Below are 13,888 nucleotides of genomic sequence, written 5' to 3'. Positions count from 1 at the left end.
GATGAAGATGTTTGTCACTGCAGTGTTTCGATTTTAAAAAATGCACATGTATAAAATCAAGTGTGGGAGAGAATAGGTTTCTAAGCCAAGAGCTCTGATGTGTCTGCCTTGGTCAAATTATCCTTTCAAATCAGGGTGCAAAGTTGGAGAGGCTACAATGGACTTTGGTGAAAGGATACTGGAACTTTGTTGGTCTAGTTTGGTGTGATAGTATATTTTGAAGAGGTGTGAAATTGCACTTCTAAAACAGTTATCATCATCTTGCAAACTAAGGTGACCTCAAAACCAAGAAAGATAAATTCATAAAAAACTAAAAATGAAATGAAATGAGACATAAACACGGAATGCTAAAGGCGCTTACCACGGAGACTTTGCTCATGACATCTCTCGCGACTGCTAAGCCTTGAGCAAAGGTGCGGGCTGCTACAAAGGCACGTGTCACCTGCAGCTTCAGTTTCCGAGGGACATCTCCGAAAGGCTTCAGTTGTTCGGTGTACTTGCTCACACACTCCAGATACTCATCAGTGAAGTGGTACTGTGAATTCACCAGACGGAACATCCGTTCCAGGAGGCGCGCCCAGAAGTCGTTGAGCATTTCTTCCAGGTTCACATTTCCCACCACATAGTAGCGTTTCAGTTCTTCGAAGAGGTCTTTAAATAGCTCTGAATTTTGCATGTATAAGCGGCCATATGTTTTTACGAACATATCATTCAGGGATTTCTCTGCATTTTCAAGCAGCTCTTTGAAGAATTCTAAAAAAAAAAAAAGCAACAAAGGAAAGAAAAGAAGAAAGAGAAAGAGAGAGAGAGAGAGAAGGAAAAGGTGCCCAGTCATTAAATAAAGGAGTAGTTTTCAGTTATATTTGAAAAAACATATATATATATATATATATATATATATATATATATATATATATAAACATGCTGCGTACAGGGGTGGGTTTTGGGGAGGAAATTGGGTATCTTTGATCACTTGTAAATGAAACTAAACCTACATCACCAAGTCACTAACTTATGTGCCTTGTATTTGCAAGAGAAGGAAAAAATGAAAAATATTGGGAGTCGGGTGGTAGCGCAATGGGTTAAGCGCATGTGGCACAAAGCGCAAGGATCAAGGTAAGGATGCCGGTTCGAGCCCCTGGCTCCCCACCTGCAGGGGAGTCACTTCACAGGGTGAAATAGGTCTGCAGGTGTCTATCTTTCTCTCCCCATCTCTGTCTTCCCCTTCTCTCTCCATTTCTCTCTGTCCTATCCAACAACGATGAAAACAATAAAACAACAAGGGCAACAAAAGGGAATAGATAAATAAATACATTGAGACTTTTAAAAATTAAAAAAAAAATGAAAAATGTTCAGGAGTCAATATAATAACATACACTCTCACACATGAGGCAAGTGCAGAGGAATTGGGTGAAAAGGATGTGCAACATCTAGAACACAAGATTCCCCAGGACTTTTTACTGAAAGAATCTAAACCCAAGTTAATGTCTTCTCCTTGTAACCTGACACCAGGACTGGTGTTTCCAAAAGGTGTTGTTTTCCATCTCCTTACAGCTGCATGACATGCAAGCAAACTGCTTGGGAAATGCCTGAGGACAAGAAACATAATGAAACACCCCTGAGAAGTAAGCACATAGGTTTTCTGAAAAATAAGTTCTCAGGTGTTGTAGCATTAGTTCACATATGGGATATCTCATTAACCTCAGGTTCCTATAGAAAAACATCATGAGATGCTTTTTTTTGTTTGTTTGTGTGTGTATGTGTGTGTGTGTATGCACGCATGTGTGTGCACATAAAAGATTGAATCATACATTGAATCATTTTTCAGATATCATGGAAAAGCAACGACAAAACCATTAATCCCCCTCCAACAATATATGAATACCTGGTTGTTTTGTTTTATTTTATTTTATTGTATTGTATTGTATTATATTTTGGCTTCCACATACTCACTGCCTAAATGTTAGAGATTTTAATCTCTTAGGGGCCAATGGCTAATCATCAATATTTTCTTCTGAAAGCTTTTTCTCAGCAAGTTAAAGATGAGAGGAGTTAACAGGACCCCTGCAACATTAATCATCCCTAAAGAATCTCTTCCCTGGTATAAAAATAAACTTCCTGATATCAAGTTTATAAGCTGGAAATGTAATAAATACCAAAGCAAAATAGAAGAGCCACATCAAATAAGAATCTGTCTACAAGTGATCATACAGCAGAAAAGAAAAACATGAAGACTTTCAAAACAGAACATTAGTGAGCTTATCAACATGCGGTAGTGTGACAAAACCATTTTCTTCTCTTTTTGCATGGACAAATCAGAGGCTGATAATTAATTCCACAGTTACTCTGAATCTAGACTGAATACACGGAAGCCTTTTGAAGGAGGTGTGTAGAGTTTCTTACCTCCGAGATAATCCATGCCTAATTATAATCCCCAAATGGCCCATATGACACAGAGTTACAGTCCATAGTTCTGAAGGTTCCAACTTTTCAAACTATGTTTGTGGATTTTTAGCAGGGGAGGACATCTCTCTTCTGTTTTCTCTTGTTTTTATTTCTACCTCCCGCTTACATTTTCTTTCTTGAACTTTCTTCAGATTCCCTCTGATGGGGCAACACATGGTCAGTGCTTCATGCCCATTACAGGTGCACACTCTAACACTTTATATTGTATTTAAGTTATTTCTCTTTACTTAATAGGACAAAGTGAGAAAGAAGGAGGAGATAGAAAAGGAGAGAGAATAAAGAGATACCTGCAGCACTATTTCACCACTTGTGAAACTCCCATCCCCTCACAGCTGGGGACAGGGGGCGTGAACCCAGGTCCTTGTACATGTAACATGTGCACTCCACCAGAGACACCACCAGCCAACTCCCTAGCCTTCCACTTTTTTTTTTTAACTAAATAACTCCCTGGATAGAATCAACCATAATATACTTGAAAATATAGTAGGACTCAACAAACTGACTCTAAAACTATGATGGTTACAAGAGAATGGGAATGGACAATGGTGACGAATAGGAGGCAGGGGGGCCTCTGTTTTAATGGCACTGGAACTTGGTTGGCAGGCGTGGTGATTCACATGCATACATACACAAATACATATCCAGGTGTGGAATTACATTTCTTAAATCTTAATCAATAAAACAATTCTTCACCCTGGAAGGAGGCCAGACATTATACAAGGAGCTAGGAAAACACTATGGGAATGTGTTTTTTCAAATTCTGGTTGGTTTTCAAATATGATCCTAGGACAGCCATCCATGGGATAGAGGGACCTGTTTGAAATTTTAAAATTCAGGGGGTGGCAGGGATGGAGGGTATGGTTGTGAAGTGATATCATTGACATTTTATGATTTTTATGAAACTCTATCAAATCACTAACAAAACAAAAAAAGGAGAAAAAAAGATGCAAAGTCTTGGGACCTATCCTAAGTCTAAGAGATCAGAACAACTAGCTGTGGGGTCTAACCATCTGTGACTATGCTGTACCCTGACATTTAAGAACCACTGCTCCAGCCAGTGGTGTATCTCCGATTTTCTCTCTCATCAGGTATCACCATCAGCTCTAGTTCTGTGCTGAATGCCAAACATTCAAAGTAAGCGTTTTAATTAGAGTTTGAAAATGCTTTCCCAATAAATTGTGTTTGATCCATATTTTTTTTTGGCTATGATTTATGTTGCTGAGGGCACCATTTTCTCATACGGAAGTCTCTCTCAACTACATGTCAAGATGCAGACAGCTCCTTTCTAGAATTCAAAGTTGGAGAGGAGCCAGGGAGACAGCATAATGATTATGCAAAGTTGGGGAGTCTTAGGTGAAAAAAAAAAAGAAAGATGTTAAAAAGTCATTCTTTCCAGACTTTCCCTGGACACTTAGTATACTTGTTAATTGCCCGGGCCTCATCTGGGCATAAATGAAGTTACCCCAAGCTGTACTACTATAGTCCAGGATATTACATATAGAGTTCTGACAATATTGGAAAAGCAAGACCAGGCTATTGAGATCCATCTGATTTTTATGTAAATTCAGTTCAACTAATGTTTCTGAATCTTTAAAAAAAAAAACAGATTCAAAAGACAATCATAAGGTCCTTCTTTAAAATCAATTTTTATTACATTGCTCCCAGAACTGGCACACATTTAAACTAGAAATGGAACATTGAGAATTATCTGACCTATGCTTTCATGACCAAGAAATTTTGAAGACTCAAGTGCATTTCCAATGAATAGGATCTGGAGTTGTGCTGTTTTTAATTGTGGGGGCAGAGTGACCCATAAAGCTCAGTTTTAATTTAAATCTTTTAGAAAATGCCAGAGTTCATCCTTTAAGCTTCAAAGCATTCCAGGTCAAACAAACACTTAAAACAGTTTATGGGGGGGGGAATCTCTTTTCAAGTCATGCAATGAGGTCAAGGGCTTATGGGATTGGTGTAGCTACATATCTACTTCACAGAACAAGAGAAATGATTAAATTAGGAGAATGATTTCAAAGTGACACATTCTCAGTTCAGTCTCACTGCAGACCTTACTTTATTTCTGATACCTCAGATGCTGGCTAGGAAGGTGAGGCAGGGGGACACTCGTTAGTTTTGCACATATATTCTAAATTTTAATTAATCTGCTCCTTCACAAATTTATTTCCTTCTTTCACATTGTTGAATGATCTTTAATGAGACCACAAAAATTGCAAATATAAAGATCAATTGAGTAGACTCCATATAGAGATTCTACAAAACTGATATGACAAATTAAAACATGATAACTTTATCTCTCCAAGTGGCTATGTAATACAACAAGTATGTACTGACTGTTATGGACTTGAACGAAAGTATGCTTACTTTGCATGTGAACCTTTATGTCCCATCAATCTATAATAAAACTTTCTTAGAGAGACACATTTAATTCAGCCAATTCACCTCTTACTGTACTGCCACTCTCCACACACGCATGGTTTTATATGTGTGCATTATTTTCCAAGTATCTATACAGTCTTCAACGTTTGGTTTTATACAGCCAGTTTGAAAATATTCATCTATTTCATCTATGGGAGTAACCAACAAAAGTCAAGGGATCCAAACTATCTCAACTCACTTCTCCTTAGATGTACACTTACCAGACCCAGTAGTTGGGCAGGATTAGTCTATCTATGCTTCATGCTTCAAAGAGACCTAGCAAAGATGCCAGGCATTATTTCTAGATTCCAAAGTCCGTACAGATTAGGTACTATATTGTCATTTACCATTCTGGGGAGAAAAACTGCATCTGTTCTTGTTTTGTGTAATTAATTCGCATCCCCTCTGTTCTCATGAAAACATCTTCTGTAATAAGGAAGAGAACACAAACTAGATGCCCAGGTCCCAGACATCAAAAACAGCATCATTCATCGCTGTCCTGATTCTCTCTACTCTGCATTTGCATTTCTCAGAACTCAGGGTCATGGTCAAATCATAAGGAACTATGCAGGCCTAAGACACATCATTCTGCCTGAAGCCAATTAGAAGACACTTGGTGGCTAAGAGAAATTAGCCAGGAGTAGTGTAAACCAGACTTTCACCGCGAGTTAGTTGGAAATTAGATCTGCCTTGTAGCCATCACTTGTAGTCATGGAAAATACTGCTCAGAGAGTCTGTTTTAAGTGATGTCATTGGTGCTAGAGAGTCAGACAGGAGATAGTTTCCAAGTATTTAAAATATGATGTCTGTGATACACAGATTATTTCCCCTTCAGTCTTCAGCTTGGAGGCTGAAGTATTTATGTTCCAAGAATCAAGCACTGCGGATTCCCTTCAAGGGAGAAGTAATTACAGAAGGCAGAACTTCTTCCTTTTGTACCCCAAAAAGAATTTGGGTCCATATTCCCAGAGGGAGAGAAATGTTAATGGAAGATGAGCAAAGGGCTCAGAGCTCCAATTCCATCAGGACCCTGAGAGAAGAGGAAATTGGGAAAGATATTCAGAAGTAGTAATACATGTAGGTGTGACTTAGAAAGGAAGAGAAGACAGTGCCATAAAAAGGGTAAATATATAAGTATATTTATATATAGTTATAGAAATAATGGTTGGCCAGGTGGTGGCACACCTGGCTGACTGCACATGTTACAATGCTCAAGGACCAGGGTTCAAGCCCCAGGCCCCCCACCTGCAGGGGAAAGCTTTGCAAGTGTCTCTCTGTCTCTCTCCTTCTGTATCCCCCCTTCTCTCTCGATTTCTGGCTGCCTCTATCCAATGAATAAATAAAGATAACAAAAATTAAAAAAAAAAAGAAAGAATGGTCAACTCATATCTGTGACCTTGGGAGAACTACTATTAGTTTCTACTACTACTAGAACTACTAGTTTCCAATAGAGGGAATAGGGACCCAGAACTCTGGTGGTAGGAACAGTGTGGAATTATAACCCTGTTGTCTCATAATTCTGCAACTCAATATTAAATCACTAATGAAAATGGAGAGATGGAAAAGGAACAATGCAATATACTATACATCTAAAGCAGTATGAGCCAGTGAAAACAGTAGATAGAGACTCTCCCAACTGCAGCCTCCAGAAAAGCTGTTGACATATCAAAGGTGACTCAAGGCCCTGCCCAAGTAGGACTGGCCCTTTCTCCCCACGGTTAATGTTATCAGACAGTTTATTTTGTTACTGTTGTTGTGGTGGTGGTTATTGCCAGAATACTGCTCAGCTCTGTCTTATAGTGTTGATGGGGATTGAACTCTCTAGAGTCTCAGGCATGAAAGTCCTTTGCAGAACCCTTATGCTGTCTCCTCCCACACCCCGGCAGGTGAGGGCCTGAGGCCTAAACCAGGTGCGACAGTATACTGACTTTTTATTTATTCATTCATTCATTATTGGATAGAGACAGACAGAAATTGAGAGGGGAGAGGGAGACAGAGAAGGAAAGAGACAGACAGACACCTGCAGCCCTACTTCACCACTTGTGAAGCTTTCCCTCTGCAGGTAGGAACCTGGGGCTTGAACCCAGGCCTGTGTGCACTGTAATGTGTGAGCTTAACCAGGTGCACTACTGCATGGCCCCAGATGACTTTTTTTTTTAAAGAGAGAGTGAGATCATGATACTTTAGCTTTCTCCAATGCCTTGGAGGCCACACTCAAACCTGGGTCCCAAGCATGATAAAAGAGTGAGCTATGCATTCTGAAGGTTTTTTTTTAAAAAAGAGTGAACTATGCATTCTGATGGTTAAAAAAATGCTGATCTGATCATTTTCCCTCATCCCATTTGTTTCTATGTTTCTTATAATATATATATGTATATATACATATATATACATATATATACATACATACATACATATATATATACATATATATATAGAGAGAGAGAGAGAGAGAGATGCAAAGGGAGAAAGACACAGAAACACCAGAGCACTGCTCAGCTTTGGCTTATGGTGGTGCGGGAGAATGAACCTGGGACCTTGGAGCCTCAGGCATGAGATTCTCTTTGCAAAACCATTATGCTATCTACCTCCCCTCTCCCCATGTTTCTATGTACAGGCTCAGCACCAGAGGGCTCGTCCAAAGAGCCCTATTCACTTACTACTGAGCCAACCATTCCCTTTAGCCTGTTATTTCTTCTCCTTCCGAAGTGCCCAGAGTAGGCCAAGGGCATCCTAAAGCAGCCTGAGAGACAGGAGCAGCCTCTGCCAAGTGTTAACCTCGTTGTGGATTTATATGGCTAAGACGGAGTCTAGCTGCTCATGCTTTAATATCATGAGTTATGCCAGGACACAAAACAGCATAATAGGTTATGATTTCCATCTGAATACACAGGTATGTTTTATGTACTTGCCCCTCCCACCCCATTCTCCCCTCCCCCACAAAAAAAAGATGAGGTCAATTAAAGATGAATGTTGGGAGCAGGGTCCCAGAGTGTTTTTTTTTTTAAAAAAAAACATTTTTGTAAGATTTTATTTATTAATTAATGAGAAAGGAGAAGACAGAACTTGCTATCCCTTTGGTACATGTGCTGTGGTGATTGAACTCAGGACCTCATGCTTGAGAGTCCAATGCTTTATTCACTATGCCACCTCCCAGAAGACCAGAGTGATTTTTTAATGTTATTTCTTGTTTTGTTTTCATCCAAAAGTTCAGTGACATTCTGTAATCAGAAAAATTAAATTCCTTCCTGTTTTCAAATATAACTTTATTTCCCCTGATTCTTTCTGTACAGCGTAACTGCTGAAGGCTTCAACTTTTATTTTTCCAAAATGTCAACAGTAAGTATTGTAATACTTCAGAGAAAAAAATCTTCAAGCATTATTCTTAAAATGCCATCAGCAAATTAAAACCACACTGAGATACCACCTCCCACCTGTGGGAATGAACTCCATCAGTAAAGCAAGAGAAGAGAAGTGTTGGAGAGGACGTGGAGAGAGAGGAACTCTATTACATTGCTGGTGGGAGTGCAAACTGGTACAACCACTATGGAAAACAGTATGGAGAATCCTTAGACAAATACAAATGGAGATAACTTATGATCCAGCAATCCCACTCCTAGCCATTTATCCTAAAGATAACACTGATTCAAGGGGATATATGCACACACACACACACACACACACACACACACACACACACACACACACACCTTCCCGTGTTCACTGAGGCTTTATTCACAAGAGCAAAAACTTAGGAACAACTAAAATGCTCTTTGATTGGATGACTAGATAAAAAAGTTATGGGATATATATTCAATGGAGTATTACTCAGCAATAAAATGATGGTATTGTGTCCATTGGGATAAAGTGTATGGAATTGAAGAAGAGTATGCTTAATGAAGCTAATTAATGAGGTAAAGAACAACTACAGAATGGTTTCACTCATATGCAGAATATAGAGAACTGAACATATGAATGTGAAAAAAAAAGTCAACCTATATCTAAGACCCTGGGAGAACGATAGTGCTTATGGGGGTGGGGACACAGACCTTTGTTGAGGAGAGTGATGAGGGAAAAGATTATACTGTAAACTAATAACCCTGCAAAAAAAAAAAGCCACCAAAGCTGTTCTTACATTTTTTTATAGAATTTTGTTTGTTTAAACTTTGGTCCATACTCACAGAGGGATAAAGAATAGGGAAGCTTCCAATGGAGGGGATGGGACACAGAGGGAATTGTATGGAATTGTACCCATTACCCTACAACTCTGCTAATAATTATTAAATCACTAATAAAATTTATTTAAAATACTTTTTATTTTTCCTATAAACATTGCTTCCAATTTGGAGCAATTTGAAAAAAATAAAAATAAAAAAACAAGGTATGATGAAAATACAAAGCAACAGTCATCTCACCATTAAACAAAGCAACAATGGGTTATTGAATTTTCTTCCTGCCTTTTTCCTATGGCGATATATAGATTGTCACATGGCTGAGCTCATAATGTATTTACACCCTGTTCTCATTAACAATGTATGGTCAACATTTCCTGTGTGATGAAAAAATTCTCTCCAAACATCATTTTTTAACAACTGTGGGCTGACTGTGAGTCCACAAGAACAGATCATAATGTAATCATTATGGCACATGCCAGCTAGTTGTTCATTAAGATGAACAAATATTGTGATGAACATTCCTGCCCTTATACCTATATGCAGAATCTCCTCTTCCATGAGATACAGATCTAGAAGGAAAATGACCCGGAAAAAAAAGGGTGATGATGTATTTAAAGATTCTGACACACTGCCAATGTGACCTAAAATGCTGTGCCCCCAAGTACCTGATCTGGTTGAGTCAGACTTATTACAGGAGTTTCAAGTGCTGAGAGAGAGAGAGAGAGAGAGAGAGAGAGAGAGAGAGAGAGGTTGGGAATTCTCTCAATCAGTTGAAGTTAGAGCTAAATCAAATAAGTTCTTTTTCTTTGCCTGGACAGAAAGACCTATGGGAAGAGGGTATGCAGAGATGAATGAACAGCAGCATTTGTGACGCCCCGGCTCAAAGTGCATCAAAGCAATCCAGTAGATAAAAGCAGCTCAGCCCAAGTTCTTCCATTTATTGACTTGCCTCCAAACAGATCAGCGGCTTCTAGCCAGTGACATGTCTTCTTAAGAAGTCAAAGCTAATAGCAGAGGCCCAGAGTGAAAGCAAGCAGGGCTCCCTGGGAGCTGCTGGAGCGGTTCCAATCCGATGAGAGAGGGGGCCCATGCAAGAGCCACAATTGGTCACACTTCAGATCCCAGCTCAAAAGGCAGAAAACCTTTGTCAATACAGAAGTGTGAATGAGTGAGTGAGAGAGAGAGAGAGAGAGAGAGAGTGAGTGAGTGTGTGTTGTCTGAGCACTTGATTTGATTGCAGTGGGCTGGCAGTGGTTCATTCTTATCAAGTTTTACCCAGAGACTAGAAAAGAATTAGCAAGGAGGCAAAAAAAAAAAAAAGCAATTCCACTTCAGTCTCTTTCTCGTGGAAAGATAAAGAAATAGAATTGCAGAGACAAAGGGCTCAATGCCTTGTCACTCAAGCCAAGATGAGGAGCAAGGGTAGCAGAGAACACACTGCACTAGTAGCAAGAGGGCTAGAACACCTCAGGTCCTCTCCTGAACTTTGAAGCTGCTCATCCTACTGGTGATGGTGCTGCTACATGGTGGCAGACACTGAGAAAAGTAATGCAAGCTTTTAAAATGTCTTCATGGGGAGACTTCCGGAGGCGGGGCTATGGAGCAGCCACAGCTGTGTTTCTCTCCTCTCTTCTCTCCTCTCGCGGCTCAACTAGGAATACCAAAGGAGATCACCTGAAACCTCAACAAGACAGGACTAGAACGACTTCAGGAACCAACCAAATCACCACAGTATTCAATGACCCAGGAAGAGTCACAGAAGGCTTACAGTGAGGATAGTACAGGTTTGTGGTTTTTATGGATGACATTACTTGCCCAAGCTCAGATTCTGAGTTCTTCTTAATTCATTTTCATTGTTTCTTTCTTTATAAAAATACAGTGTTTTCCCACAGGACACACTTTATATACTTCTGTGGCTCTGATAATCTTCGCATTGCTTGAAATTAATATCTAACTACTGATATATATATATATATATATATATATATATATATATATATATATATATATAGCTCCATTGGGCTTTTTATAAACTATAATTTTTAGTTTTGGATAATATTCTTAACTTTTCACCTTTTCATTATGGTAGGCTTTTCAAGTAACTTTTATTAGTGGAAGCTTTTCTTTGTAGTTCTTTAAAAAATTGTCACTTCATTTAATTCATGTCAGAAAGTGGTCAATGATTAAAGTACCTAATACATACATCAAGTACTGTGCTAAAGGCCAAGAATACAAAAATAATGAAGCCAAGTGAGGCACACATTTTGTTTTTTTTATGTACTGATATAATAAAAAAAATCTAACTGGGGAATACAAACGGAACTAATCTACACAAATGTAAATGTAACTTCTTTTTTTAAAAAAAATTTAAGATGGAAACACTGACAAGACCATAGGATAAGAGGGGTACCAAAAAAAGTCTTCATGGGATTTGGGAGGTAGTGCAGCAGGTTAAGCACACGTGGCATGAAGCGCAAGGTTGGGGTAAGGATCCCGGTTTGAGCCCCCAGCTCCCCAACTGCAGGGGAGTCGCTTCACAGGTGGTGAAGCAGGGCTGAAGGGGTTTGTCTTTCCTCCTCTCTGTGTCCCCCTTTTCTTTCCATTTCTTTCTGTCCTAACAATGACGACATCAATAACAACAACAATAATAACTACAACAATAAAAATACATGGACAACAAAAGGGAAAATAAACAAATATGAAATTTTTTAAAAGGGTCTTCATGGTGCCAGTGAGACAGCCCAATGTTAAAGCATAGGCCTTGCCAAGCTGAGGCCCCAGGTTCAGGATCAACCCCAGGCATTATCATATGCCAGAGCTGAGTATTGCTCTGATTTCTTTCGTTCTCATTCTCATAAAAATAAATAAGGGCTGGCAAGATAGCTCACCTGGAAAATGCACCAGCTTTATCATGAGTGTGACCTACGTTTAAGTTGAGATGTTGGGGTATTTTTCCCTCTCTTCTCTCTCTCCTCTCTCCTCTCTCTCTCTCTCTCTCTCTCTCTCTCTCTCTCTCTTTCTCCTCTTTCTCTCCTCTCTCTCTCTCTCTCTCTCTCTCTCTCACACACACACACACACACACACACTTCTTTTTTTTGAGCCATCAGGGTTATCTCTGGGGCTCAGTGCTTACACTACAAATTCACCACTCCCTGCAGCTATTTATTTTTTTCCTTTTCCCCAACCCCTTTCTTTCTATTTTGACAGGAGAGAGAGAAAGAAATTGAGGAGGGGGGAACTAGAGGAGAGAAAGAGACACCTGCAGACATTCTTCACCACTCATGAAGTAAACCTTCTGCAGGTGTAGAGCAGGGGTTTTAACCTGGGTCCTGGTGCATGGTAGTATGTGTGCTTGACCTGGTGTGCAGCCACCCAGCCCCCCTTCTGTGTCTTTTTATGGGGGGGGGGGAGTTGACTTAAGAGAGGTGAAGCCCTGGGCAACCACGACAACAACAATAACAACAAAATAAACCTTTGAAAAATGTCTTACTGAATGAAATCTTAGGGGACTATTAAAATTCAATACCACACTGAATTTTTATGACACATTTATTTGCAGGAATTTTAAGACCTTTTTAACCAAGGTAAAAAAAAAAAAAAAAGTCCTCCCAGGAGGTCTCTGGCAAGTCAGCATGGTGGTGTGAAGGGCCATTAATAAAATCAGAGTTTGAAAAAAAAAAAAGTTCAGATCAGGGGCCAGGAAAATTCCAGAAATTTCAGCTTACCTAATAATAGCTGTAGAATTTAGCTGAATGTGTCTTTAAGGTGAGCAGCCTCCCACTGAGGTCGTTACATTCACAGGCCTGCAAATGCTAATGCCTACAACCCACCAAGCCTTCATTCAGGCTGCTTTTCCTACTGGTCTCATCAAGTCCTAGCTGGTATAAAACCCAGGAAAATTCTCACTTGGTGATTAAAACACAGATCTGGTGAACTCTGAAGAGAGTCTTATGTCCTGCCTCTGTGAAGTGACAGAGAACAAGAGGGCTTGAGGGCTTAAGGAGAGGGTGGCCACTCTGATTTACACTTGGCCCAGGAAGATAGATGGGACAATTATTTCTTTTATGTGCGTTTTAAGCTAATTCAGAAAATTTCAACTATTATGCGAGTTAACAAGCTTCAGGCTTATGGGAAGGTTTTTCAAAGACTGGGTGAGAGTAGCGGACAGTTAAGAACTGATAGGAGGAAAATAGAGGCTACCATACAGACAGCTAATTAACATCTTGTAAGACCTTTCACTAAAGCAGCTGGTCTAGTCACATGTTCAGAAGATCTGCAGAATTTTCCAAATTGAAAGGGTCTTTAGAGAACATCTAGCTCAACCCCTCATTTTATGGATGGGAAAACTGAGACTCAGCTAATTACCCCGGGTCACAGTGGGTTCACAGCAGAAACGGGCTGACAATTTACTGTGCTCTTGCCTCCCCACCTCAAGTTGCTAAATTCGCTCTTAAAATGACAAATTAAAGGGCTCCCCCCCAACCCCAAAGGATTGGCACAGACATCTCTCTTCCATTAAGTCTTCCTTTAACATGCAAAACATGTAGCAAATAATTTGATTCAGGGAGTGTTTAGCAATAATATAGCCATGGAGTTGTTAGTTCGTTTCTACTTTGTGTGATCCAGAAATGTAGTTAACACAGCAGCTCTTTAAACTATTTGGGTTGTTTCATTTAACTACACTTCTTTGAAAAACAACTAGTTGCTCACCAAATGGGACATTCTGGGGTGGGTCTTTATGTTGGATTCCCAAAACATGGATTATGCCCAAGTTCTATTATTTCTATTCCCTTTGGCAAGCAATTCTTTCAAAGTTC

The 13,888-nt window shown here is 39.6% G+C and overlaps 1 protein-coding gene across 1 annotated transcript in view; it reads right to left on the bottom strand.

The window, feature by feature from the left end:
* Positions 1–13,888, bottom strand: part of GPC4 (glypican 4) — a 141,653-nt gene that overhangs the window by 29,055 nt on the left and 98,710 nt on the right. The window contains exon 3 of the mRNA XM_007517013.3: positions 362–753. Coding sequence (XP_007517075.1) covers positions 362–753 — 392 coding nt within the window. The remainder of the gene's footprint in view (positions 1–361; positions 754–13,888) is intronic.

Source organism: Erinaceus europaeus, chromosome X (assembly GCF_950295315.1).
Source record: "Erinaceus europaeus chromosome X, mEriEur2.1, whole genome shotgun sequence".
NCBI classification, from domain to species: domain Eukaryota; kingdom Metazoa; phylum Chordata; class Mammalia; order Eulipotyphla; family Erinaceidae; genus Erinaceus; species Erinaceus europaeus.
The sequence above is the reverse complement of the archived record's forward strand: the minus strand, read 5'-3'. Positions and strand labels throughout refer to the sequence as shown.